This window comes from Calypte anna, chromosome 14, assembly GCF_003957555.1.
Source record: "Calypte anna isolate BGI_N300 chromosome 14, bCalAnn1_v1.p, whole genome shotgun sequence".
Lineage (NCBI taxonomy): Eukaryota > Metazoa > Chordata > Aves > Apodiformes > Trochilidae > Calypte > Calypte anna.
The window spans coordinates 15,368,911-15,395,037 of NC_044260.1; the positions used below are offsets into that span (position 1 = coordinate 15,368,911).

The 26,127-nt window shown below is 61.1% G+C and overlaps 2 protein-coding genes across 2 annotated transcripts; one reads left to right on the top strand and one right to left on the bottom strand.

The window, feature by feature from the left end:
- Positions 1-2,112: 2,112 nt before the first annotated feature.
- FBXL16 (F-box and leucine rich repeat protein 16) lies at positions 2,113-15,669 on the bottom strand. Its single transcript, XM_030459677.1, has 6 exons — positions 15,592-15,669; positions 5,656-6,366; positions 4,677-5,185; positions 4,333-4,417; positions 3,954-4,017; positions 2,113-2,563 (listed from the first exon to the last, which is right to left on the bottom strand). The coding sequence occupies exons 2-6, from the start codon at positions 6,349-6,351 to the stop codon at positions 2,415-2,417; spliced, it is 1,503 nt and encodes a 500-aa protein (XP_030315537.1). The 5' UTR covers positions 6,352-6,366; positions 15,592-15,669; the 3' UTR covers positions 2,113-2,414.
- A 5,648-nt stretch (positions 15,670-21,317) lies between these two features.
- Positions 21,318-23,917, top strand: METRN (meteorin, glial cell differentiation regulator). Its single transcript, XM_030459689.1, has 4 exons — positions 21,318-21,412; positions 22,393-22,814; positions 23,097-23,156; positions 23,598-23,917. The coding sequence occupies exons 1-4, from the start codon at positions 21,318-21,320 to the stop codon at positions 23,915-23,917; spliced, it is 897 nt and encodes a 298-aa protein (XP_030315549.1).
- Positions 23,918-26,127: the final 2,210 nt, after the last annotated feature.

Sequence of the window (26,127 nt, forward strand, 5' to 3'; positions counted from 1 at the left end):
TGAAGGGAGGGAGTGGGGGGTTGCAAGGGGGAAATAGGGGGGGGTCAGGGGAAAATGGGGTGCACTGGGATTGGAGTGCAGGAGGGAAATGGGGGGGGCGGGAGAAGAGAGGTTGTATTTTGGTGGGGGTGCAAGGAAGGAGTGGGGGACCAAGGGGAGTAGGGGTGCAGGGGAGAAATGGGGAGGGCAGGGGGACATGGGGTGCTTTGGGATGGGGGCGCAAGGGGGAATTGGGGACGCTAGGGGGATGTGGGTTCAATTTAGGGGATGAAGGGGGGAATATGGGGTGAGGGGGCCGGGGTGATATGAGGTGCATTGGGGTGGGGGAGCAAGGGAGATGGGGTGTACTGGGGTGGGAGTGCAGTGGAATAGTGAGGGGGCAGAGGGATTAGGGGATGCATTAGGCTGGGGGGAAAAGGGAAACTAGGAGGGGCCGGGTGCATATGGGGTGCATTGGGATGGTGGGCCAAGGGGGGTGGGAAATGCAGGGGGGAAATAGGGAGGGGCAAAGGGATATGGGGTGTAGGGGGAAATGGGCAGGTAGAGGGCGGATAGGGAGTGAATTGCAATAGTGATGGCTGGGGAATATGGAGTGCGGTGTGTATGTAGGGGTGCAATGGGGAAAACAGGGGTGTCAGGGGAATATGAGATTAATTGGGTGTGGGGGTGCCAGGGAAATCCAGGGTACATGGGGGGGCTGAGGGTACCGGGGGGAATATGAAGGTGCCATAGTGTGTATGGGGTGCAAGAGGGGCGTAATGGGGTGTGCTGTGTGGTATGGGGGTGTACTGCAGTGTATGGAGGTCCAGGGGGCATATGGGGGTGCAGTGGGGTTATGGGGGTTCCCTGGTAGTTATGCGGGTTCAGAGGAGGGTATGAGGATGCAGAGGGGTTTATGGGGGTGCCCGAGGGGGCATGGGGACGCCAGGGCTGCTTCTGTGAAGTGGGACTGTGGGGTGCGCAGGCCTCCTGCCCACCCCCATCTGCAGCTGCCCCCACCCTGTGTCCCACGGCACCGCTGTCTTCGGGAGTGCAGACAGCTCCCCCCACCCTGCCTGCCACAGTGTCGGGCTGCTCTGTGCCCCAGAGGTGCCACCTTGCCCACCACTGTTCCCGTCACACCCCAAAACCCTCTTCCAGGGCCACGAGGGTCCGTCCTCGTGCCATTTTGGGGCCAGAAAGGGCCATTCTGGACAAAGGAGGGCGCAGAGGCGGCGGGTGGTGCAGCAGTTCCTTCCCGGCCGCTACAAAGGCAAAACAAACCGAAAGCAACGTCCGTGTCCCTGTCCTTGTCCATGTCCCTGTCCGTGTCCATCCCTGCGCTCCGCCCGGGTGGCCGGTGTGGCAGCGGGTGATGCCCTGGAAACAGCCACCAAGCCTTGTCCCACGCCAGGTCCCCAGGGTCCCCTCCTGGTTCCCCCCCCCTTCCCCCAGAAGTTGTCATCCAGACGATGGCTTCCCAGTTGGAAAAGCGGTGGCACAGTGTCCTCAGGTGCATCCTCCCGCTTTCGCTCGGTGCCCTCGTGTCCCCGCCGTGGCTCGGACCTGGCCCAGGATGTCATCCTGGACGTCCCGGGTCGCTCCTCGGTGTTTGGCACCCCACCGACCCCATGGGTGCAGCGGGGTCCCCGGGATGAGGTGATGATGGTGGTCGGGAGGGGAGTAGAAGTTAGTCAGGAGATCCCGGCTCCCAGGGCAGGATCTGACAGGTGCGAAGCCATCTGGAGGGGCCGGGTTGGGGACTGTCACTTGTAACCGTGCCCCCCCGGGGTAGCCTGGAGCCTGCCGTACCACGAGACTGAAGCAAGCGAGCATGCGAGGGCGGCGGGCGGAGCAAAACATCCTAATTCACCGGGAGAAAGCGCTGGGCACCCCCCGAAGGCAGGGCCGGGAGGGGCTCGGGGGTCGGAAGGGTGCACAGCACAGGCGGAGGGGGCGGCTTGGTGACCCAACCATCCTCCGGTGTCACCCGTGGGTGCCAAAAAAAAAAAAAAGAAGCATCCTCCTCTCTCCCATCCTCTGGTCCCCAGGAGCATCCTCGGTGGTGAGACGGGGGGCGGGAGGAGCAGGTTGAGGCCGGGTGCGTGGGGGGTATGTGTGATAAAGGGGGTCACGCCATTGTCTCCTCCCCACTTTGGGTGTCCGTGGTGTCCGTTTGTCCCTCCAGAAGCGGTTGGTGGGACAGCGGGAGGAGGCTGGGCCATGAGAAGAGGAGGAAGGACGAGGAAGGGACAGAATTTACAGGGGATCCTTGAGGTGTCGGTGCTGGGGGTGTCTGGGGTGGCATCTTTTAAGTCGTCGTTCCCCAGCCCCCCGCCTCTCCCCGGCCCAGAAGATGGAAAGAAGTTGGGGTGGGCAATATCAGGCGGGGAGGGGGGGACTCGGGAATCGGGGTGGGAGGGTCCGATCCGGCGCTACTCGATGACCATGCAGCATGGGAGGTGCTGGGAAAAGTATTTGAAGAGCTCGGGGGTGGCCCCGGGGCAGTTGGTGAGCTCCAGCTCCTCCAGATCCTGCAGCTGCACCAACCCCGATAGCCCCGTGGTTGTCAGCAAGGGGCAGCCTGTGAGGGGGTGGGGGAGGGGAACGGTGTCACCCCAAAACAGCAGCACCCCCCTAAACAGACCTCCCAAATAAACCAGCATCCAAAAAACCCTGCACCCCAAGTAAGCACAGCACCCTAAAATCCAGGCCCTGAATAGCAGCAGCCAAAAAACCCCAGCAACCCCCGAAAGAAAATGACCCCCAAAATCCCAGCACCCCCCAAAAAAAAGGATCCCAAAAATAGCATCCAAAAAAACCAACCTCAGCACCCAGAATATCCCAAGGGTCTCAAAGCACCAGGACCCCAAAGCCCCAGCTCCCAAAACAGCACCCAAACCCCCAACATCTCAAAACATCAGCACCCCAAAGCCCATCTGGCAGCCCAACATTCTGCGCCCTGAAACACCCTGAAACAAAAGCACCCAAAAAAACCACTCAGAAAGCCCATCTCCCCAAAACCCAGCACCCCAAAACTCAGTACCACAAAACACCCACACACCAAAACCTCAGTATGCCAAATAATACACCGAGAACCCAGTTCGCAGAACAGCAGCACCCTTAAACCCATCACTGCAAGCACACCAACACTCCAAAACACCAGCACCAGCACCCCCAAAAATGCACCCTAAGAAAACCTCAGCACCACAAAATAGTTTCCAAAAATCCCCCCAAAACACCAGCATTCAAAAAATCCCCAGAACCCCAAAACCTCAACACTCAAAAAACCCAGCACCCTAAAACACCAGGACTCCAAAGCCCATCAATGCTTTGATGTTTGAGTGTTTCAGCACCCTGGAACACCCACACTCCAGAAGTCCAGCACACCCCCTAAAGAAACCCCAGCAGCCAAAAACAATGCACCCAAAATGCCAAGTTCCCAAAACAGCAGCACCCTAAAATCCAGTACTGCAAACACCATCACCCAAAAATAACCACACAAAAAATGCACCAAATGCAACCCAGTACCCTAAAAATGCACAACCACCCCAGCACCATAAAAAAGCATCCAAAAAGCCCAGCTCCCAAAACACCAGCACCTAAAAACCCTCCACTCAGTACCCCAAAAACATCAGACAGAACCCCAGCACCTTCAATAACACAACACCCCCAAATCCCCACCCCCAAAAAACAGCCCCCCCCAAAAAACAGGCCCCCAAACCGACTTCCCTAAAACCCAGCACCCCTAACCCAGCCCCCCAAAACCCATATGTGTTTGTCTTTCCAGGGAGCTGGGCAGGGTGCAGGGTCCCAGGGTCTCAGGAAGCCACTCTGTGCTGTGCTGTGCTGTGCTGGCTGTCCCCAGGTTTGTCCCCATGTTTGTCCCCAGGTTTGTCTCCAGGGCTGTCCCCAGGGCTGTCCCCAGGGCTGTCCCTGACTGTCCCCACTGGCAGGGGTCCCCCCATTCTCACCGGCCAGAGAGAGGAGCCGCAGGCTGCCCATGCCCAGGAGGTGCTTCAGGCCAAAATCCTGCACCTGGAATGTAAAACGGAGTGGGAATGGGGAGAAGGGACACAGAGGGGACACAGGAGAGACATGGGAAGTGGCTGCCATTGCACTGGGGTGGTCAGCATTGCTGGGACAGGGAGGCTGGGAGCTGGGTAATGGTCAGGGTGCTGGGTCAGGGTCCAGGTGCTGGGATAGAGACAGGGTGAGGGTCAGGGTGGTGGGGGTTGAGCTCATGGGTGCACCCCAATCCCTTCCAACTTCCCAGTACCAAGCCGCAGAGGCTCCCACCACCCCCAGGGGTTGTTCCCCTGAGCTGGGGTGTTCCCCCGTCCCCCCACCCACCTGGCAGCACCAGCGCAGATAGAGGCTCCGCAGGGAGGACATGGTGGACAGGTAGCTGAGGCCAGTGTCAGTGATCCGCACGCACCTGCCGGGACACTGGGGGTCAGGGGTGGCTGGGAGTGGGGCACCCATGGGTGTCGCCAGACCTGTGGCCACCCACTGCCTCCAGAATGGCATGGCATGGCATGGCATGGCATGGCACTGCTTGGCAACGGCATGACATGGCATGGCTTGGCATGATGTGACATGGCATGGCATGGCATGGCATGGAATGGAAGGTTTTGGTGAAGCTTGGCATGGCTTGACATGGCATGGCCCCAGCTCAGGGGTGGCCCAGCACAAACCTGTCGAGCACCAGCTCCTCCAGCTTGTGCAGGTCACAGGCGATGTACTCCAGGGCCATGTCGGTGATGCGAGGGCACCAGGAGAGGTCGAGGCTGCGAAGCTTCCGCAGGTTCTCAGCCACCAGCTCCACGCCATCATCTGTCACCTTGGAGCAACCCGAGAGGCTGAGGACGCTCAGGTTGGGCAGGCTGTGGACCATGTTGACCACGCCGTGGTTGGTGATCTCCCAGCAGGAGTTGAGGCGCAAGGTGTGGGTGGTGTAACCTTGCTTGGCAGTGAAGTAGGCCAGCGCCGTGTCCGTCACGTGGTAGGCTTGGAGGTTGAGCTCGGTGAGGTTGGGCAGGAGCTGGGAGATGGCGGCGATGGCATCGTCGGCCACGTTGATGCAGTCGCTGATGCTCAGGGCGGTGATGCGGGCGTTGAGGCTGGACCACAGCCCTGCCTCCGTGAAGTCATTGCAGCCCGACAGCTCCAGCCGCACCACACCCTGCATCTGCTCCAGCATCACCTGCCGAGGGGCAGGGGGGGGCTCAGGGCATGGGGGGCATGGCTGCCCACCCACCTCCCCTCCCCTCAGCCCAGCACCCTCCAAGCTCCCCCAGGGCTTCTTCCCAATGCCCCATATGGGTTTCTCTACCTGGGACACCTCCAGCATGGGAGCAGCATGTAGGATGTGCCACCACTGGAGGGGACAGGCAGGGACCACAGCCACAGCCTCAGTTCTTCACCCAGGGCTGTGGGCAGGATTAGTGCCCATCCCCAGCCTGGGTGCTGTTGGGGTAGGATGAATACACCATGTAGCTGGTGCTAAGTTGGGCTGTAGAGTGGCTCAGAGGACCTTGCGGAGATCTTGCCTGGCTCCATGCAGGACCAGTAGGTTGCCCCATCTCCACCTGACCAGTCCAAAGGGGATGTCCCCATCCCCTGAGCCCCTCTCCGGGTGTCCTCCACCCCAGCCACATCAGCAGGGTCACCTACCTCCAACCCCGCGTCTGTGATGGTCGACCTCTTAAGGCTCATGGACTTCACCCCTTTCTTGGAGAGAGGATAGTTGTCAATGAACTCACAAATGTCCAGGTCAGAGACGCCCACCAGGCAGAAGCCGTCGAAGCCACGGATGGCGAAGCCTTGCAGGCTGACGAACTCCTTCTCTCCACTGGGCAGGATGTTGTAGAGCTCTTTGGTGTGCAGGACAGGGGTCAAACCCACCCAGAACTTGGGCTGGTAGAGCACTCGTCTCCAGGCCTTGCACACCTGTGCCAACACACACTTCTCACAGGCAGAAAAGTACCAGAACAAGCGGTTGAGGATCTTCTCATCCACTGCCAGCTGCCTCTCCGAGGGGGAGCCGGGCAGCCGCTCCGGCGAGGGCTGCTCCGAACCTTCGCTGGGGGTCAGTCCCGCCAAGGAAGCGTCGGGAGGGGAGGAGACACTGGCCAGAGCGGCCAAGGAGAGCGGGGAGGCCAGGCTGGGGATGGAGAGGTCGCTGCGGTGGGCTAAGGCTGGGCTGAGGATGGCAGGCACAGAGGAAGGCTGGCACAGGCGGTTCTTGACGGCGGGGGTGCCTTTGGTGATGCTGGCGGAACCGAGGCCGTTGGGTTGGGTGGGGATCTTCACCAGGCCGTTGCGGGGCAGACATGGGGGCTTTGTGTCACCGTTGCGCGGGTTCGACATCTTCCACGGGTCTCTCTGCAACACAGGGAGGTGAGGTCAGGGGTGTAGCAGGGTGGGCAGGGGGACATCCTGGCACCCAGAGGAAGAGGCCAGTCTCTTCGATGGTGCTCAGTACTAGGACAAGGAAGTTCCACCTCAACATGAGGAGAAGCTTCTTTACTGCAAGGGTGAGGGAGCCCTGGCCCAGGCTGCCCAGAGAGGCTGTGGAGTCTCCTTCTCTGGAGGCTTTCCAGATCCACCTGGATGTGTTCCTGTGTGGGCTGCCCTAGGTGATTCTGCCTTGGCAGGGGGATTGGACTGGATGATCACCAGAGGTCCCTTCCAACCGCTGACATTCTGTGATTCCATGGGGATCAAGAACCTGGGGGACCCCGTGCCAGGGTGGCAAAGACGACTGTGTGGTCTAGGGTTGCTGGGGACAGTCATGGAGAGGACATGCCCAGGGCACAAAGTGAGGTCCTTCAAGGTGCTGTGTGGCCCTGGCGGGCTCCTGGATGGGGAATGGGTGGGGGTTTTCCCCTGGACATTCACATCCTGCTCTGAGCCTGGGACCTAGCCACAAGTGGGACATGGAGCAGAGAATCACTGAATGGCTGGGTTGGAAGGGGTCTTAAAGCTCATCCAGTGCCACCCCCTGCCATGGGCAGGGACACCTCCCACAGCCCAGGGTGCTCCAAGCCCCATCCAGCCTGGGGCCTTCAACACTGCCAGGGATGGGGCAGCCACAGCTTCTCGGGGCAACCTGGGCCAGGGGCTCAGCACCCTCACACCAAAGAATTCCTTCCTAAGATCTCATCTCCATCTCCCCTCTTCCAGTCTGAAACCCTTCCCCCTCATCCCATCCCTCCAGGCCCTTGTCCCAAGTCCCTCCCCAGCTTTCCTGGAGCCCCTTCAGGCACTGGAAGGTGCTCTAAGGTCTCCCCATTGCAGCCTTCTCTTCTCCAGGATGAACACCCCAAACTCTCAGCCTGTCCCAGATTAGAGCTGCTCCAGCTCTCCCATCCGCTCAGGAGGGCAGAGGAAACATCAGGGGCAGAGCTGCCTCTCACTCCCCTGCCAGCCTCTGCCAAGCCCCCTGGCAGCTGGGTGGCACCCAGCACACCCACCCAATAAATATTTAATTGGCAGCAATCCCGCCTTCCTGACAGCCCCACTGGACCCCCCATCCATTATTCAACAGACTGCCCTCTACAAATATGGTGGTGAATAATTGATGGGGGCTCAGACCTTCCCCTCCTCTCCTGACCTAGCCGGTGCCTGGCATGGGGCTCTGCCCATCCTGCCCACTCCCCTGGGTGCTGGGTTCCTGGCAGACCCTGGGGAAACAGTGAGGAGCTGGAGCCTGGTTGTCATCCCAAGGGACCAGGGGACAGGGACGTGGGCCTTGAGTCCCAAGGAATGTCCAGCAGGTCCAGCAGATGATGATAGGTCCACCTTTAGGTGGCTGCTCCCTCACTCCCTTCCCAGGTGCTCCGGGAAAGCTGGAGGAGGTGCATGCACCCAAGAGGAAAGACAGGGAATTATTTTAGCAGTCTGATGTGGGATGGGGAATGACAGGCAGAAAAAGGGGGACATCCTGGTGGGTGACGTTCATGGCCCAGGTTGGTGGGTTCCCAGGCTGGGTGGTGCTGACTGGGTGCAGCTAAGATCCCTGCCATACCCAGCCCATCGCTTGCACACCCCCCTCCCCAGCATCCCCGGGGCCTCATCCAGCCCTCACAGAGCAGCTTGGGAGGGAGGGAGCAGCCTTCCTAAGAAGAGACAGAAATCTTTCTGGGGTGCCCATCTGTAGTGTAACGAGGCAACCAGGTGTCACTAATTGCCAGGGAGTGAGCATGAGCTTGTGTCAAGCCCACCTGTGCCTAATTAGGGTGGGCCCCCACTGCACATGAGCAGGACCAGGAGGCCAATAAAAGGAGCTCATGCTCACTCCCTGGCAATTAGTGGCACCTGGTTGCCTCATTTCACTACACCCATCTCCCCAGGATCCCCTCCCTGGAGAGGACAGAGCTGGGGGAAGCTGCTGGAGCCTCTCCCCAGGTGGCAGTGGCAGGAGGAAGGGCAAGCCCCAGTCCTTCCTGCAGACACTGAACTCAGCAGCTGCTGCCTCCAGCAGAGGAGCTGAGCCTCTGAGAGGGTGAAATTCACTTGGAAGCAGGAGGAGGGGAAAAAGGAAGGAAAACTTAAGCCCATCAGCTGGGAGCTCGGCAAGCAATGAGGGAAGCAGCTAGGCCATGCAGTGGGGTTGTCCAACCCAGCCCCCCAGCCCAAACTCAAACAGATCATTGCAGGGTGACACAGCAAGGCTGTCACTCTATCCTGGAGCCTGTAGGCAGCAGTCTGTCTGTCCCCAGGAGGAGAGGGCAGGTGGTGGCAGAGGGGCAGCCCAAGGGGACAGACACAGGAGGTGACAGATGCTGCCAAGCTGCCGAGCTGAACTGCAGCCAGCAGGAGGTGTTGGCAATGGTTCCAACCAGCCCAGAGCTGAGCTGGTCCCTGGGGCCGAGCTCAGGGAGGTGGGGGGGTTGTTGAGTGGATCCGGCAGCTTGCCCTGCCTTGGAAAACAGATAGGGCCTCCCTGCCCAGGGTGCTGATGTTGCCTGTCTGGAGCACAAAAATCCCCACAAATCAGCTGGGAAGTCTCTGCAGATAGGAAGGAGGAGGGAGGTTCAGGAAACTGGGCAGTCAGGCTGGCCTTACATGACCATGTTTCTCCAGGGAAATAGTGACAGGACAAGGGGAAATGGTCTAAAACTTGAAGAGGAGAGATTTATGTTGAACATTAGGAAGAAATTATTTGGTGTAAGGGTGCTGAGCCCCTGGCCCAAGATGCCCAAGGAAGCTGTGGCTGCCCCATCCTTGGCAGTGTTGAAGGCCCTTGGTTGGATGGGGCTTGTAGCAACCTGGGCTGCTGGGAGGTGTCCCTGATAATTCAGAGGAACTGGAACTAGAAGATTTTTAAGGTCCCTTCCAACCCAAACCATTCTGTGATTCTATGATTCCATGAAATAGGCAAGGAAGGATTTGGGAGTTCATATCTCCCACCCAAAAGGAGCAGAACTGTGCCTGGGAGGGGGGAGGACAGCATCCTGGGGAGTGTGGTCTGGAGAAACAGACACAGAGTGGGACCACGGGGCAGCACTGGGGGCTGCCCTCTCCTGCCTGCAGGCACGCAACCCCCCAGGCTTCTGTGATCCAGGGCTGAGGCCACATGGCTCTGATGTACAAAGCATAAGGCCCATATCCCCGGGAGCTCAGAGCTGCCATTTGCTGGGACCCCCAGTGCATCCTGCCCTGCCCTGGGCCCTCCCCCCACCCCACTGAGGCAGCAGAGAGGCAAGGAGGGACAAAGCCATCTGCCTTGGAGGTGCCAGGATGGAGTCATTCTGATGTTCCAGCAGCTCCAGGGGAGCCTTCCTATGCTTTTTAGTTACTCCAAAGCAGCAGAAGAGCAGAGATCTGGCCTTTCCTTCTCTTACCATCATCTCAGTCTTTACAGTGGGCCAACCACAAGGCTGTCAGGAGGAGACTTGTGTGCTTGAAATGACCATCCTCCCTCTGGGATCCCACAGGAAGAGCCCAGCTTCCCGAATTTCCCCCTCAGCTCTGCTCTCACAAGCTCCTCCTCACAGGGGAGGATCCACCACCTCCCAAACCCCCGTGGGAGGAGATGTGACAAAAGCGAAGGGCAAAATCTTTTAGTCTCCCAACTTCACTCCAGGGTGCACATTGTACCGGGGATGTCACCACCAGGGAAGTCATTCCATTCAGGAGGGTTTTGTCACCCACAACGAGTGATGATGCAGTGGTGGTGGGTGGATTTGACGTAGGAAAGAAGAAGAAAGAAGTGTGGGGGGAGAAGATGTCTAAGAGCCCATCCCTACAAACATTACCCAAGTGATGAAGATGCTCAGAAGAGCAGGATAGAAGCTGCCAGGAAAGGCAAACTGAGAGTTCGTCTCCCTTTGGCATTGAAGAGGGATAAAGACCCCAGAGAGCCAGGCACCTCCCAGACTGGGGCAGAGGAGGGGTTCTGGGTCTATCACCCTGTGGTGGCTGGGCCCAGGGACAGGCTTTGGGCCAGCCCGGCCTGCAGTGTACCGAGGGCTGGGGGTCAGCCAGGCTTGGGAGAAACGGTAGATCCCGGAATGGCGACCCCAGGGGACAGCGGGACCCCCCACCCTGGTGACCGCGGAGCGCGTACGGAGGAGCGGGGCAGCGATCAGCACCGCGGACAGCGGCCACGTTCAGCACCGCGGACAGCGGCTCCGCGTCCCGCTCGGGACCGGGACTCCACCTGGGGCCCTCCAAGGGAACACGGAGGGAACCCCTGCCGGAGAGACCCCCCCGAGAAGGCTCTAGTGACCCCCTGGTCCCTTTGAAGGTCGGGTATTGCCCTACCAGGTCCCTGAGGTCCTCCCTCTTGTCCTACCAGGTCCTTTCAGTCCCTCCTCCTACGCCACCAGGTCCTTTCAGTCCCTCCTCCTGCCTCACCAGGTCCCTGTGGTCCCCTCTTGTGTCCCATCAGATCCTTTAGGTCCTCCCTCCTACCCCACCAAGTCCCCGAGGTGACCTCTCATGCCCTGCCACGTGCCTGAGATCCTCCCCCTGCTTTCCCCACCACCCTGTCACAATCCAAGGTTGCTGCAGAATTATTTCAGTCGAGCCCCTGCTCCAACAGCCACGCAGCAGACAGCCATTGCTCACAACCTCCTGCACACACACACACACACACACATCTATATGCACACCCAACCACGCAGGTACACTCCCCAGACTCTCAGCAAAGCCCTAGGAGCTGGTGGCCACACTGTACCCAAGCTTTGGCTGCACACCCACCCACAGCACCCCCTACACACACACACACACACACACCATGCGGAGCTGGGCGCGTGCCCGCGCACACAGAGGGTTGCATCAGCTGAATTCATTAGCCCAGCTATTTTTACTAATGCAGCAAATCAAGTTGCTCTACAGGAGGAGATAACACACCCCAGACACCAAGCTGAGGCTTTTGTCCAGCACTCCCAAGGGGAGCCATTCCCTGGGACTCCCTCTGCTCTACACCACACCCCAAGCCAGCAGCAATGCCAGCCCCAGGTTATGCTTTTTGTTGTTGTTGTTGTTATTGTTGTTGTTTAGAGGGGGTGGAGGGTGTGAAACCTTCCTTCTGAAGCATGAAGTGGTAATAAAGACATCCCACCACAGTGACCACCTTTCCCAGCAGTGTTAGGTGGTGTTGGAGCTGCCTCCTGGTCCTATCCCACCAAGTCAGCTCCACACTGGGTTTGGTGTAGGAGCAGTGGGTCCTCTTGGAGGGCTGAGGCAAGGCAGAGAGGCCACAGAAAGTCCTGGAGAATCTGCCAGCTCCCCTAGAGATGGAGAGGCAGCTGGGGAGTTCGGGGAGGAAGAAGTTTTACATGTGCACAGGTGGAGAAACATGCCCGGGCTCCATACTCACACGAGGCAGCTGGGAGCATGGTGCTGAGCTGAGTGCACAAGCCAGGAATTCCTGGTGGGCAAAGGCCAGGGAAAGGCCTTGTTGCTCTGCCTGGCCCCACAGACATGGATAGGAGCTGGGAAACTCCTTCCTGATATTCCCCTGAGAGCTCCCTGAGAGATGGGAGGGCCGAGAGCAGCTCTCCTGCTCCCTTGTTGCCTCCCAGTGATGCCAAAGATCTTGTCCCACCTTGCAGTGGACAAAGAGGCTCAGGAAGGGCTGGAAAAACAACTGGATCAAGTCCCATTCCTGCTGGCTGCCACAGGCAGAGCTGGGCTGCCTCCCAGAGCCAACACTGGTGCTCAGGCAGCTTGAGGAGACCTGGAGTGTGGTGGCAGGGACCCTCCAGCACTGCTCTACCCCAGCTCTTGCAGCTTTTCTGCTGCCGTGGAGCTGTGGACTTGGGCTCCATGGGGCCAAGCTCTGTGGGGCCAGGCTCTGTGGGGCCAGTCCCACAACCAGGGAGCCAGGGTAGTGCTGGCTGAGGTGCTAAAGCCAAGCTCTGCTCAGGTGCCCACCACTTGCTGCTTCACTGAGATAGAAGCTCATGGCCAGGGGGGATGCAGCTCATGTGTGTTTTTTCATCACTCCCTAAAGCCCTCCCCATGGGGTGCAGACAGAGCTCAAGCCCTTGCCCCAGCCTGGAGAGGCAAAACTCCCTGGCCACAGGCAGCAGGGGCCCCTCTAGCTGCCACAAGCCCTTCCACCAGCAATGTTTTTCTTCTCTGCTCAGGCCAAACCATGCTCTGATGTCCCTTCCTAATTCAGGCAGCACTCTGTCCCCTGGCAAGGAGCTCCCATCCAAGAGGGGATGCTTAGAGCAGGACCACAACATGCTGGACCCACAGCCTTCCAGGAGGTCCTGGCCCTCACCATGGGAGGATACTGATGGTTCAGTCAGGCTTTGCCCAGCTTCCAGTGGAAAGGGGAGCAGCTCCTCTGCCACCAGCTCCTTCCTGGCCAGGCCGGCAAGCGCAGCCAGAGCCCAGCTGATGGCATCCAGCATGTTGCAGCCCTTCTCCTTACTCCTCTTGGGCCCAGGAAGGGCTGAACAAAAATACAAGAGCCCATGAGGAGAGAGGAGCCTGAGAACCATAGAATCACAGAATCCCAAACTGGTTGGTTAGAGGGACCTTAAAGCTCATCCAGTTCCAACCCCTGCCTTGGGCAGGGACACCTCCCACAGCCCAGGTTGCTCCAAGCCCCATCCAGCCTGGGGCCTTCAACGCTTCCAGGGATGGGGAAGCCACAGCTTCTCGGGGCAATCTGGGCCAGGGGCTCAGCACACTCATAGCAAAGAGTTTCTCCCTTAGGTCTCATCTCAGTCTCCTCTCCTCCTCTTCAGTCTGAAACCCTTACCCCTCATCCCATCCCTCCAGGCCCTTGTCCAAAGTCCCTCCCCAGTGTTCCTGGAGCCCCTTCAGGCACTGGCTGCCCCCAAGCCCACTGCCCACTGCTCCTCAGGTACCACTGAATCTTGACCCTCTTCTTCAAACTTCTCCATCCCTCCAGATGTGGCACTGGCCACACAAACCACTGACCCGTTGTTACCAGGCTTGGGGGTCTGGCCAGGGTCAAGGTGAGGTGGGTAGACATCTGCTCAGCATGGAGCCATTGGCACCAGGCAGGTGGGACGCTGTGGTGGGCAGGCCACCAGCCACAGGCCTCCTGGTTGCAGGGGACTGTGGGTGCTAAATGCTGACTCCAAAAAGCTGTTTGAAGAATTCTGGAAGCCAAGCTTGACCCTCATCCCAGGGCAGCCCCAAGCCAGGTGCTGAGCACGACCCACACCTACAGCATGGAGAAACCCCAGAAAAACTGCTTCTGCCTACCTGCCCCCTCTCTAAACACTCTTCTGATCATCCCAAGCCCCTTCCTGCTCCCAGCAAATGTGGCTATTCCTGTGGTGGGCAGGCAGAGAGTTGGTGGGGATGGGCTGCTGCTGGAAGAGCCCTGCTCACCCCCACAACTCATCCTGCTCCCTCCCACACCACCTGCACCCACTCGCTTCCCCAGCCCCCTTCTTCCTCTCCAAGCCCTGCTCCATGCACACTGGTGAGGAGAAGTGGGCCCTGGCTTGGCAATAGGGAAACTGAGGCACAGACAAGACCAGAGTTTTAGCCAGACAGAGCTTAAACCCAACAACAAGGTCCATCCCTCAACCCCAACCTTCTGCTCTGGATTCCCTCCATCCAGAGCCTGGGATGGCAACCATGGGATGGCCAACACTGAGGTGGCCCCCTGCTGGAGGGGAGTAAGGGACACTTTCCCTGCTCCAGCCTTCCCATGTGTGTCACCCTGACCCAAGCGAGGGTCCCTGGAGGTGGGATTTGGGGAGCTGGGAGGCTCTGAGTGCTGGGGATACTGGTGGAACCTCTCCCCACCACTGTGGCATGGGGAGGAGAGCAGACCACACGGATGGCAAAGGGATCAATGTGGGGAAAGCCAGCTTGGGAAAAAATAGATATGGAGCTCATTTAAAAATGGATGCTGGAGTGAGTCCTCCCTGCTCCAGAGCCACCTCCCTCCCTCTTCCTGGGAGCCAGAGTGAAATCAGCACCCAGATTTCAGAGGAGGGAAGATGCCAGCACGGCACAGAGCTCGCTCCGCGCCCGCTGCTCAATGGCTGCTGGGTGATGCAGTGAGGACCCCAGCCCCCCTGGAGCTGGAGCAGAGGGTGGGTGCAGAGCAGGACCTCAAGCAGGAGCATCCCTGCTGCACGGATGGCCATGCTCTGGCCCTCACTGCCTGGGTCCTGCCAGGTCCTGCCAGGACCTGTGGGTCCCCGAAGTCCAGAGCTGCCCAAACACCTCAGCCCCGTGCCCCACAAAACCCCCCCAGGCCCCCACACAAGTGAGGTGGTTGGAGTCCATGCCTGGCTCTGCTACAATCTGCCCTGCCTCAGTTTCCCCCATCCATGTCAGTCCTTTCCATGGGGTTCAGCCTGCCTGTCTAGCCCCCAGCACAGGTCCCTCTGCTCATCCACTGCCCCCCCAATACAACGTCCCCATCCGCTCACCCCGTCCCGGGTTACTGGGACCCCTGTGGGACCCCTTTGTGGGGCTCAGCCCCATCCCAGCTGGGCCCTTCCACTCCCTTCATCTCCTGGGCCTGGCATGGGGGGTGGCAGCCCCTCTGTGTGTGTGTGTGTCCCAGCTTGTGCCACCCTGCAGTGGAGGAAAGCTCCACCAAGGTGTAGGGATCTTGGGGTTCAGCCCTAGGGTGCCATTGTCCCCATGGTGCCACCAAGAGGGCTGGCAACAGTTTTTTTGGGGAGGACGCAATCAGCAGCTTCACATCCCACTGTCCCATCCTCATAGCAATATCACCCACCCCCAAAACAACCCTCGCCCCCTCCTCCTCCCCCAGCGTCGTCACCCACCCAGTGATGCCCGGGAGGCTTGGGGGGGATCACTTTCCCCCTCCTCCCCCAGCATCCCCCTCGCTTCCCAAACCAGGGGGGGCAGCATCACCGGGAAAGAGGGGGGGAGATCACCGACCACCATCTTCGGCTCAGCTCCCGGGGATGGGGGCGGCGGGGGGGGCACCGGGAGCCCCGGGGCTGAGCCGGCTCCGCCGCCGTTATATAACGCGGCTCCATGATGCGGGATGCGGCGGGAGGGGGTGGTTGCAGCTCCGGTACCGGTGCTGGTTTCAGCGGCACCGGTACCACCACCACCGACACCACCACTACCAGCACCGGCTTTGTGTTGTGAAAGGTTTTCCCGACAGATTCTTACCTCCAGTCCCGGCTCCTGAAGCTCATGCCATGCCTTATCCTCGTCGTCTCCCGAGAAAAAGAATTAAAATACCGGGAAGAAAACCGGGGGGGGAGGGGGGGAGGAATCCTTTAAAAAAAAAAATCTCCCCCCCTCAAAAAAAAAACCAAAACCAAAAACCAAAACAAACCCCACCAAAAAAACCCGATGGAAAAGGGGACGGATCCTGCCCGGCCCCCGCCCCAAGGCCGGTTAAACAACAGGAAAAATAAGCGGGGAGTGGGGAGGGGGGAATCGGGCCGGATCCGGATTCGGGGGGGATGATGGAGAAGGGAGGGGGGGTCCCTGCTGCCTGCCAGCCAGCCCCGCGAGCTGCTCGTCCCCGCACACGCGCGTTCAAGCACCCGCACACGCGTGGCAGCGACGGCAGCTATTAAAGGGACACGGGGAGCGGTATCAGGGACGGAGAAAGGGGAGTTGGGGGGGGTGGTACCGGTACCGGGAGAGGGAGGAGAGGGTGCGGGACATGATTGGGGCTGAGCAAAGGGTGGGCTGGCAGCTGGGTGTGCAGGCAGGGGGGGAGAGGGTGGGCGGGGGGGGGGGGGGGATAGAGGGAGGGGTGGTGGAGAGATGAAAGGGTGGAGAGATGAGGGAGGGATGGAGGGGAGAGTGAAGAGAGGGGGATGGAGGGAAAGGATGGATGGAGGGGTGGGAAGGGATGGAAGGATGGATGGAGGGAGGATGGCAGGATGGAGGTAGAGGTGGATGGAAGGATGGAGGAAAAATGGAGGGATGGATGAAGGGGTGGATGGACAGAGTGATGCTTGCTCTCTCTCCCCACCAGGACACTGGCAGACTGGAGATCCAAGTGCAGATCCCTCTCACTCCACAGCCTGCTCAAGCCCTGACGACAGCCCCTAGGGTGCATCCCTCCAGCCCCAGCACCCCCGGGTGCAGTGGGTGCTTGGAGAAGGGTTTTGCACCCAGCTGCTAGGGGGTCTTACCCACCCAGGCCACAGCTGGTGGCAGGAACTGCAGCTGGGGGATGCCCCATTACTGCTCCCCCATTCTCCATCTCCCCAGCATTCCCAGGATGGGGCCCAGCTTCCCCCCGCCCAAACTGGAGGGGACTGGTCAGGCACCGTGTTTAGCCCCGTCCCCACTGCCTCCCCCTCGCCCATCCCTGGGACCAGGGGGTCGGACCCTGGGGAGGTGCTGGAGCTGCAGGATGAAGCCACTTGCCTCCTGCTTCCATTATTGATAAGGCAGCTCGGGTTTCACACTAGCAAGTGGGAGGAGACTGAGGCGAGGAGGCTGTGCTCACACTCACACCCTCATCTCCCACCCTGCCCAGCGACTGACATACCCCGGAAAAGAGGCTGGAGGGGCCAGTAACCACTGGGACACACGGAGAAGTGGCCTCATCCAGCTGACGTCTTTTCCCCACTGTCTGATGAACTGATAGGGCCTTCCCCTGTGATTTCTGGTCCCCCCCGCAATGCCCTGTCACCCCTCAAGATGCTCTGTCCCCCTCTGGAATTCCCTGTCCCGATGGGGGTGTCCCAGGGGAGCAGCAGGTGGTGGTCCAGCCATGGGGGACACACACCACTTGCTGTCATGGCAGCCCGGGACACTCCCAAGGTGGTGACAGGAGCCTGGTGCCGGCAGAGCAGTTGGGTCCCAGACAGTCCCTATCCCTTGGTCTTGACATGGCCTTGTTGCCACAGACCCCTCCCAGTTCCAGGCCACAACTGCAACATTTTGTGGTGGCCCCATGTTCTGGGGACATTTTGATGCCCAGAAGGGTCACAACTACTGGAGGGGTCCCCAAGGGGACCCTCTGTGCAGATGTCTCCAGTAGAGGGACACATCTGGGGGGCACCCTCCAAGGGGTGGGTACCTCCACCCTGGGGTGCCCGATGTGGGGTGCCCCAGCTCCTCCTGCACCCACCCAACCCTCCTGGTCCCCGGGGAGGGAGAGTTGTGGCCGATGCCCCCACCTCGGGCCATGGCTGCAGCCAAGGCCCACCCTCCCCACCTCATCTTTATGCAAACAGTCTGCAGCCCATTGGGTCCCACTGCCCTCCCATTCCCACCACCCTGAGGCTGGCCGGAGGGGCTCACCCTACGCACACAAAGTGTCCCCACCACCCCTGGGGACACCATCACCCAGCCGGCCGGACCAGCGGTAACAAAGGTGGACTGCAGTGAGCCGGATGCCGTCGCCGGGGCAACCGTTGTCGCCTGTCGCCGTTGTCTCTCGGTAACCGTTGTCGCTTGTCGCCGCTGCCTCCCGGTAACTGGGGGATGTGTCACCACTTGGGATGGAGCAGTGCCAGTTATTTTTAGCCCGGGCTGTGAATCAATGGCAGTTCCAGTATCCGCCCCGCAGGGTGCAGGTGGAGGGTGGGGTAAAGGGGGGGGCGGGGACACGGGGAGGACAGGGGACAAGGGGTTCTGCCCAGAGGAGTACAGTGGCCTGGCCAGCCTGGGGTCACGACTCCAGAGACCCCCAGGGTTCAGCCCCCTTTGTGCTGGCCCCGGGGGTTCAGTCCCTCTGGGCCCCCCCAGTGCCCCCTCTCCACAGGGTTTGGAACCCTGCCTCCCCACCCCCCACCCCCCCCAGAACTCCTCCATCCTGTCCGTTCCATAGAACCTGACCCCCTGAAACCCCCTGGAGGTTCAGAGCCCCCCACAGACCTGGCCCCTCCCAGTGCCCTCCATAGGGCTGGGACCTCCCAGGCATGGGAACCCTTGTCCTGCCATGGGGACCCCCATCTTTCTACAAGGACTCCCAATGTACCATGGGGACCCCCAACATGCCATGGGGACCCTTGATCTGCCACAGGGACACCTAGCTTGCCACGGGGACCTTTACTCTAACATGGGGACCCCCATTTTGCCATGGAGACCTTTACCCTGCCGTGGAGAACCTCAAATTGCCATGGAGACCCTTGTCCTGTCAAGGGGCCCCCCACCTTGCTAGGACCCTCACACCCCGTGGGTCTCCTCCTGACAGCCTCCCTGAGCTCCTTCAGCCTCTCCAGGGCTCCTGCCTGCCCTGGGCAGCCCGGAGGCGTCCGGATCCTTGGGGACACCGGGAGGGGACAGAGCCCGTTTGGCACCCGCGTTCCACGGGGAGGGGCTTGGGGGACCCCCCCCCAAGGCATAGGCACCCTTTTGTAGGCTCAGGACAGAAGCAAGCTCTGGTGAAGATGGGTGACCCAGCAGGGAGATGGACTACATTCTCTGCTACACTGCAGGACGTGACCATCCCTTCCTGGAGACCCCCAGGACCCCCCAGACCGGGGGAGGGGAGCGGAGCAGCCGCCAATGTCACCTGTCACAAGAGGGCACTGCGAGCTAGAGCATCCCGGGACGAAGGGGACCGAGAGAGGGGGATCGGGGTCACATCGGGACCCTGCAGCTCCCCCTGACCGGGTAGCTCAGGGGGGGCTCCCGGTCCCGAGCCCCACTGGGACCGGGTGGTCCCTGCGGCAGACGGGGACAAGGGGGACACGTCCAGGGGACACGGCCACCCCCATAGCTCCCGGGCCCGGGGACGCGACACTTTGTCCCCTCCGTGGCAGACGATTAAGGTGGATCCGGGGGCTCTGGTGGGGGGCAGGGGTGGCAGCTCGCCCCCGGGGTGCTGAGCTGACTCCCCCATGCCTGCAGGGGCGGGGACACCGATCAGCAAAGGTACCAGCTCCCCGCACCGGGAGTGTCCCAAGAGACATTCCCGCCCAGGGTGCTCAGCACCCCAGCCGCCCACGGAGCAGCATCGCTGTGGATGCTCCCTGCCCGGGGAGGGGACACCAGCCCCTGGGGGAGCCGGTGGCCACCACACCTGTAGTGCCACCCTACCTCTGATGCTACCCAATCTCAGGTGCCACACCACCTCTGGGGACCTGGTGAGGGGGCAGTTTGTGGTTTCCCTGGTTGTTCCCCACCCTTTCTCCCGTGCTAGCAGAGGATGGGGCCCCGGACCCCCCATTTGGGGTGACACAACCCCTCATAGGGCGGGACGGGGCGGGTCCCTGCCCCAGACTGGGTCTCACCCCCCACCTCTACTCTTGAAGACCCCAAACCCCACCTTGCAACCGGTGGTGGTGGCAGGAAGAGCGGCGGGAAAACCCTCCCTTTAAACCCCCCCGGCTCCACCTTAACCCGCAGCCCCTCCACCCCTCATTTTTCACGGATTCCAGCCGCCTGCCTCCTTTCAGCAGCATTTCATGGCCGGAGGGCCGCCAGTCCTCCCCTCTCCCTCCTTTTCCCCCCCCCTCCTCTTTCAGCCAGCAGAATTTACAATCCCTCATTTCCATTCTGCTCCACACCCCCCACCCCCCCAGGAACTCCCACCCCTCTTCCCAGGACTTTGTTCCCAGCCGGTATCATCCCATCCCGATTGTTCCCTGGGGATTTCAAACATTTTGGCGGGCTGTCACTGGGTGGAAACTTCATCAATTTGGGGGGGTGGGTGGGCGTTGTGGTGCTGGCACAATAGTGGCTGAAGGAATGGAAGGGGGGGGGGGAGGATGTGCGGGTCTGTCCCCGCCGTCTCTGTGTCCCTGGAAATAATGGCCCCGGGGGAGCGGGGTGACGCCTAGGGGTGGGGGTCTAAGTCTTGGGGTGCAAGGTTCTAGGCGGTGTAAACTATGGGGGAGGGGTGTAGCCGGGCGGGAGCAAGACCTGGGGTGTCTATATCTTGGGGTGCCTATAGTTCAGTGTGCCTAGAGCCCGGGGGGTCTCTAGCCTGGGATACTTGTATCTTAGGGTGTCTGTAGCCTGGGGTGCCTGAATCTTGGGGTGTCTATAGCTCGGGATGCACATAGCCTGTGCTGTCTATAAGCTTGGGGTACCTATATATTGGGATACCTGTAGCTCGGGGTGCCTATGGCTCAGGGTGCCTAAAGCCCGTGAAGGTTATATTTTGGGGTGCTATATCTTGGGGTGTCTATAGCCTGGGATATCTGTATCTTGGGGGTGCCTGTAGTCTGGCATGACTATAGCTTGGTGTGCCTGAATCCTGGGGTGGCCATAGCCTGGAGTACCTATAGTTTGGGTTATCTATAGCCTGGGGTGCCTGTAGCCCGGGGAACATATATCTTGGGGTGCTCATAGTCTGAGATGCCTATAACTTGGGGTGTCTAGATCATGGGGTGCTCACAGCGTGCGGTGCCTATAGCCTGGGGTGTCTCAATCTTTGTGTGTTTGTGTCTAGGGGTGCCCGTAGCTCCGGACGTCACAGCCGTGGGGGACCACTGCCGGGGACGGGCGGGGTACGCACAGTGGGGTGCGCCCCATCCCGGGGTGCCGGTACTGCGAGGGGAGTACACATCCCTGTGTCTGTACACATCTGGGGGCGCACCGGTACGGAGGGTCTTTAGCCCGGGGTGCACCCTTATGCCCCAGCTCTGAACTCTCCCCCCCCCCCCGGCCTCCGTGTCCCCCATCCTGTGGGGAACCTCGGGATGCAGCCGGGCTGGGGAGGGGTGAGCTCCCGCCGGGAGCCCCGGGTGGTGCGGGGATGCCCGGGGAGGGGTGGGGAGACGCGGGGCTGTGGGGATGAAGGGGGGACGGCCCCGCCCCGCCGGCGCCATTGGTGGAAAGTTTTGGGGCGCGGCGCGGGGTGTTGGCCCCGCTCTACCCCTCACCTCCCCTCCCTCCCAGCCCCCCGCCCGCCGTGCGGGCAGCGGTGCGGGCAGGGCCGGGCCGGGCAGGGCCGGGCCGGCCGCCCCGCGGCCATGTGGGCGCTGCGGGCGCTGTGGGCGCTGTGCCTGGCCGGGCTGGGGACGGCCATCGGAGGAGCCTCGGCGGATCCATGCTCCTGGAGGGGCAGGTAGGCACCGGCATCGGGGGGCATGCGCGGGATTGGGGGGGGGGGCACACACACGCGGGGATGGGCACAGCATCCCCCTCACTGCCAAAGTCCAAGCCCCCCGGGGAGCTCGCTCCCGTCTGGTCGCGTGACCCCCAGACAGATCATCCTCAACCCCCGGCAAACCCTCCCCCCCACACAAACCTCCGGCATCCGTGGAACAGGGCGATGGGAGGGATGCTAAGATCTGTCTCAGTTTCCCCACTCTATACGCTGTGTGTCTTCACCCCCGGGGGTGTCCCCCGCCCTTCAGAGCTCTCCCCCTCTCTGGGAGCCCCTTTCCCGAGCCCCCCCGGCCCTCCTAAGCCCCTCGCCAAGGCTCGGAATTCCGCCGAGCTCCCGAACAAAGAGCCGGGGGCCCGCCGGGAGGGGCTATCGCCAGCCCCGCGTGGGGGCCGTGGGGGACCACGGGGGGCCACCAGCAGCGTGGCGGGGACAAAGCAGCCCCACCGCCACCTCCCGTGCCCCCATCCCGGCTTCCCTGAGGGTCGTGTGTTTCGCCCCCCCCGCCCCGACTCAAACAGCAGCAGGTATAGACGTGGCTCCAGGTAGCGATTATACGTGTGAGGGGTTGGAGGTGGGGGTCGTGGTGACCTCCCGCCCAGTCCTCACTGGGTTCACCCGAAGCAGAGAACAGGTAACCCCCAAGGCTACAAGCACCCTAAGGAGCGGCTTGGGAGCCCACCCTTGGTGCTGGGGGGGGGCTGTTCCACGACACCCCCCACCCCCTCGGGAAGGTGGCTGGAAACCCGGCACTCGCCCCCCTCAGAAAAAATGCTCTTGCACCCCAAGTTCGAGGCATGGAGGGGGTGGGTCTGTATGTCCCCGGGTTCACATCTCCACAGGGGTGCTCGGAGGGGTGAGGGCTTGGGCGGAGAAGGGGAGGTGTTCCTGTCCCCCTCGGGGGATCTCGGCTGACGGGGTCGGTGTCCCTGTCCCAGTGGGCTGTCGCAGAAAGCGGGCAGCGTGGAGCAGTTGTCCCTGCACTGTGCCGAGGGCTCTCTGGAATGGCTGTACCCCACCGGGGCCCTTCGCCTCTGCCTGGCCCCCCGCCTGCCCCCTGCTGCTCCCTCCGACAGCGACAGGAGTCCCCAGCATGTCACCGCCTGCGTCAAACCCTCCGGCACCTTTCGGGGGGCTCAGCTCTACCTGGAGAGGGGGGGGATGCTGGAGCTGTTGCTGCCCGAAGCCCCTCGCCCCCGCGCCCGCTGCTTCAGCTGGCCCCCCCAGGAGAAGGTGGCCCTGTTCCTGCAGGCCACTCCCCATCGCGACATCAGCCGCCGGATCGCTGCCTTCCGCTACGAGCTGCGGGGGGGCTGGCTGGCCCCCCCACCCCTGCCTGCAGCCAGCCTGGCTGCCGAAGGTGAGTGCCCACCCCTCCCATCCTGCCTCAGTTTCCCCAGGGCTGCCACCATCATCACTGCCTCCCCTGCTGTCGAGGTCCCCCCCTGACGGGGGTGAGAAGGTGGACAGGTTGAAACCTGCCAAGGGTGGTCAGTGGAGGCACAGGGGGATGGAGGAGGGGTCTGGGAGCTCTGTGTGTCCCCTGAGATGGTCACTGGGGGTCACAAGGAGGGGGAGGGGGTTGTGGGGTGATGTCCCACCCAAAGGGTGGTCACTCATGGTGACAGGCTGTGCTTGGCAGGGGCATGCCGGCCATGCAATGACACCGAGATCCTGATGGCCATTTGCACTAGTGACTTTGGTGAGTGCAGCTCCCCCCGGTGCTGGGTGGGTCCTGGGGCACAAGGGAGGGAAGGAAACTCAGGGTGGGGGGCAGTGGTCCCCAGGCAGCACTGTGCTGCTCCCACCCCCAGGCTGGGCTGGCCTGGCTTGGGTGGCAGCCATCAGTGTCGGAGGGGTTACTGGGGGATGGGGATGGGAATGGGAACAGAGATGGTGACAGGAACAAGGATGGAATGAGGATGGGGACAGGGTTGGAGATGGGATGGTGATGAGGATTGGGATGGGATGGAGATAGGGATGGGAACAGCTTTGGAATGGGGATGAAATGGAGATGGGATGAAGATGATTATGGGGAAGGTATGGAGATGGGGATGGGAACAGGGATGGGGATGGAGTTCGGGATTTAGCTGGTGCTGGAGACAGGGACACGCTGCCACCCTCCCTGCCTTCCCCCCCACAGTGATCCGCGGCAGCATCCGGAGCGTCTCCAATGACGCAGAGCTACAGGAATCCATCATCAGGGTGACCGCCGCCCGCATCCACCGCCAAAAATTCCCTCTTTTCCAGGCAGGGGATGAGGGGGGGTGGCCGGCGGGGGGCAGCATCCGCACCCCCCTGCGCTGCGGGGTCAAGCCGGGCCCTGGCACCTTCCTCTTCACTGGATGGCTACATTTTGGGGAAGCCTGGTTGAGCTGTGCCCCCCGCTACAGGGACTTCCAGCGCATCTATGAGGGGGCACGGCACTCCCACCAGAACCCCTGCGAGTTCCCCATGGACTGAGCAGCTCCTGGGGGGGTCCTGTGGGCAGTGGGAGATGCAGGAAGGGGTGGCACCTGGTCCTACCTCTGTAGTCGGGCTCCAGCAGCGCCTGACATGCAGTTTGGGGGGGGGGGGGTGGTCCTGGGAAAACCCTGCTGGATGGGAAGGGGTTTTCCCCCTGGTCCCCAGGGTCCCAGCTGGGCGAGGGGTGCAGCAGCGTGGGGCGATGGGTTGGGGGCTATCAAGGGAGTGGGGTGCTGTGGGACACGGCAAGTCCAGCAGGATGGGGACAGATGTGAGTTCCCCCCCCCCAAGGAGGGGTAGCTGGTTGTGGTGGCAGGGCTGGGGACACTATGGGGTGTGGAAGGGCCAGGAGGTGGATTTGGAATGTTGATGGTGGAAGGGGGCGTGGGGCAGCCTTGCCCTGACCCTGCCTGCACTGGGGGTACGGGCAGGAGCTGTGGCATTGAGGGCTGAGGAAGAGGAGTGAGGGGGACAGTGAGGGAGGGAGGTGAGGGGGACAGAGGGGTCCCTGGCACAGGGGAACAGAACCAAAGCACTGATGCAGGACAGTGTGACAGGAGCAAGGAGAAGTCAGGCTGTGCCACCCGTCCCCACCAGCCCCAAGCTGTGCCACCCAAAGCTGTGCCACCCAGCACTGCCAGCCTGGGACCACCTGGGGCAGTGGCACCACAGTGGCTGCTGGGTCCCACCATGCCACCCATCTGCTTGGGGGTTTGTTGACCATATGGGGGTGGGTGGGGGGCATCATATGTGCACTAAAGTTATAATGATACCAAATTTGTGACTTTTTTTTGTTTGGTTGTTTTTTTTATAAACTAAGCTGCATTTGTAGCTTGTGCGTGGGCATCTCCTTGGGTTGGAAAAGATTGAGTGGGTGCTGTGGGTGAGCCAGTGCTGGTTTGTGACACATCCCAGAGCCCTGCCAGCCCTGAGACATGTATGCCATGCCCCAAAACCCTGCCAGCCCTGTGTGACACATGTGCTGTTCCCCAGAGGCCTGGCAGCCCTGTGCCAGCTCAGCCCCTACCCTCCTGGGGGGCTGGCAACTTCCTAGATCTACATATTGCGATACAGATATCTTGATATATCACATCTTCTAAATGCTGTATCCCCAGGGCCCTGGGGGTGGGCAGTTTTGAGGTCCCTCTCCCTGAGCTGCCCCAAGGGATGGATTGGGGCTGGGGCGGGGGTGTGACCCCGTGATGAGGGGGTGGTGGTGTGACCTTGCCAGTGCAGCCCCTGTCAGGGCTGATTCTCGTCACAGCCATGGGCCACAAGGCCCCATTGTGCTGGGGTCTGCTTCCCACCCCTCCCCGCCCCCTGCCCCAACGCTGTCCCCAACCCCTGGGGCTCCTTCCCCCCTGCCCCTGGCCCCAGCTCCTCCTGGCTGTGGCCCTGGAGGGTGGCAAGGGGGACAGGACCCAAGATGGGGTGGGACATGATACCCTCCCTCCCCGAGGCAAGGATTGGGCACGTGACCCCCAGTCAGGAGTGGAACATGGGACCCCAAGACAAGGGTGGGACATGGGACCCCCAAAGAGGAGGATGGGCAGGACATAGGGTTCCCAACTAGAGATGGGACACAGGGCACCCAAATGGGTGGGAGATGGGACCCCCATCTGGGGATGGGACATGGGACACCTGGCTGGGGTTGGAACACAGGACCCCCAGCCAGGGATGGGGCATGGGGCCCTCAGCCAGGGATGGGACATGAGACATCTGGCCAAGGTTGGGGCACAGGACCCCAACCCCCTTTCATCCCCATCAGTGATGCCCACAGGTGCTCAGTGCTGGCGAAGCTGAGCCCCTGAGCCCTGCCCAGGCCTGCAGCCCCGCTGAGCCAGGTCCTGCCTCCCATCAGCTGATGCTTTCCTACCTTTGCAGGATTATTTCAATAACACCTGGTCAAACATCACTCCCCAGGCTGGACCAGAACACAGTTTTCCTTGCTGAGAAACTGTTTCCAGAGTGCTGCGGGCTTCATGGTTTAACTAAAAAAAAAAAAAAAAAAAAGATATAAATTAAAATAGTTCATTTGTGTGTGTGTGTGTGAGTGTATAAAGTGAGCTGGTTGTGACAAAAGCCCGTGGCTTTGCTGTGCAACAAGTATTTTCACTTGAGGAGAGCTGGAGGCTTATTTTATGCTGCACTGGTGCTCATTCTGGGATCTGGGAGCAGGATCTGGCCCTGGGGAGAGGCTGAGGCTC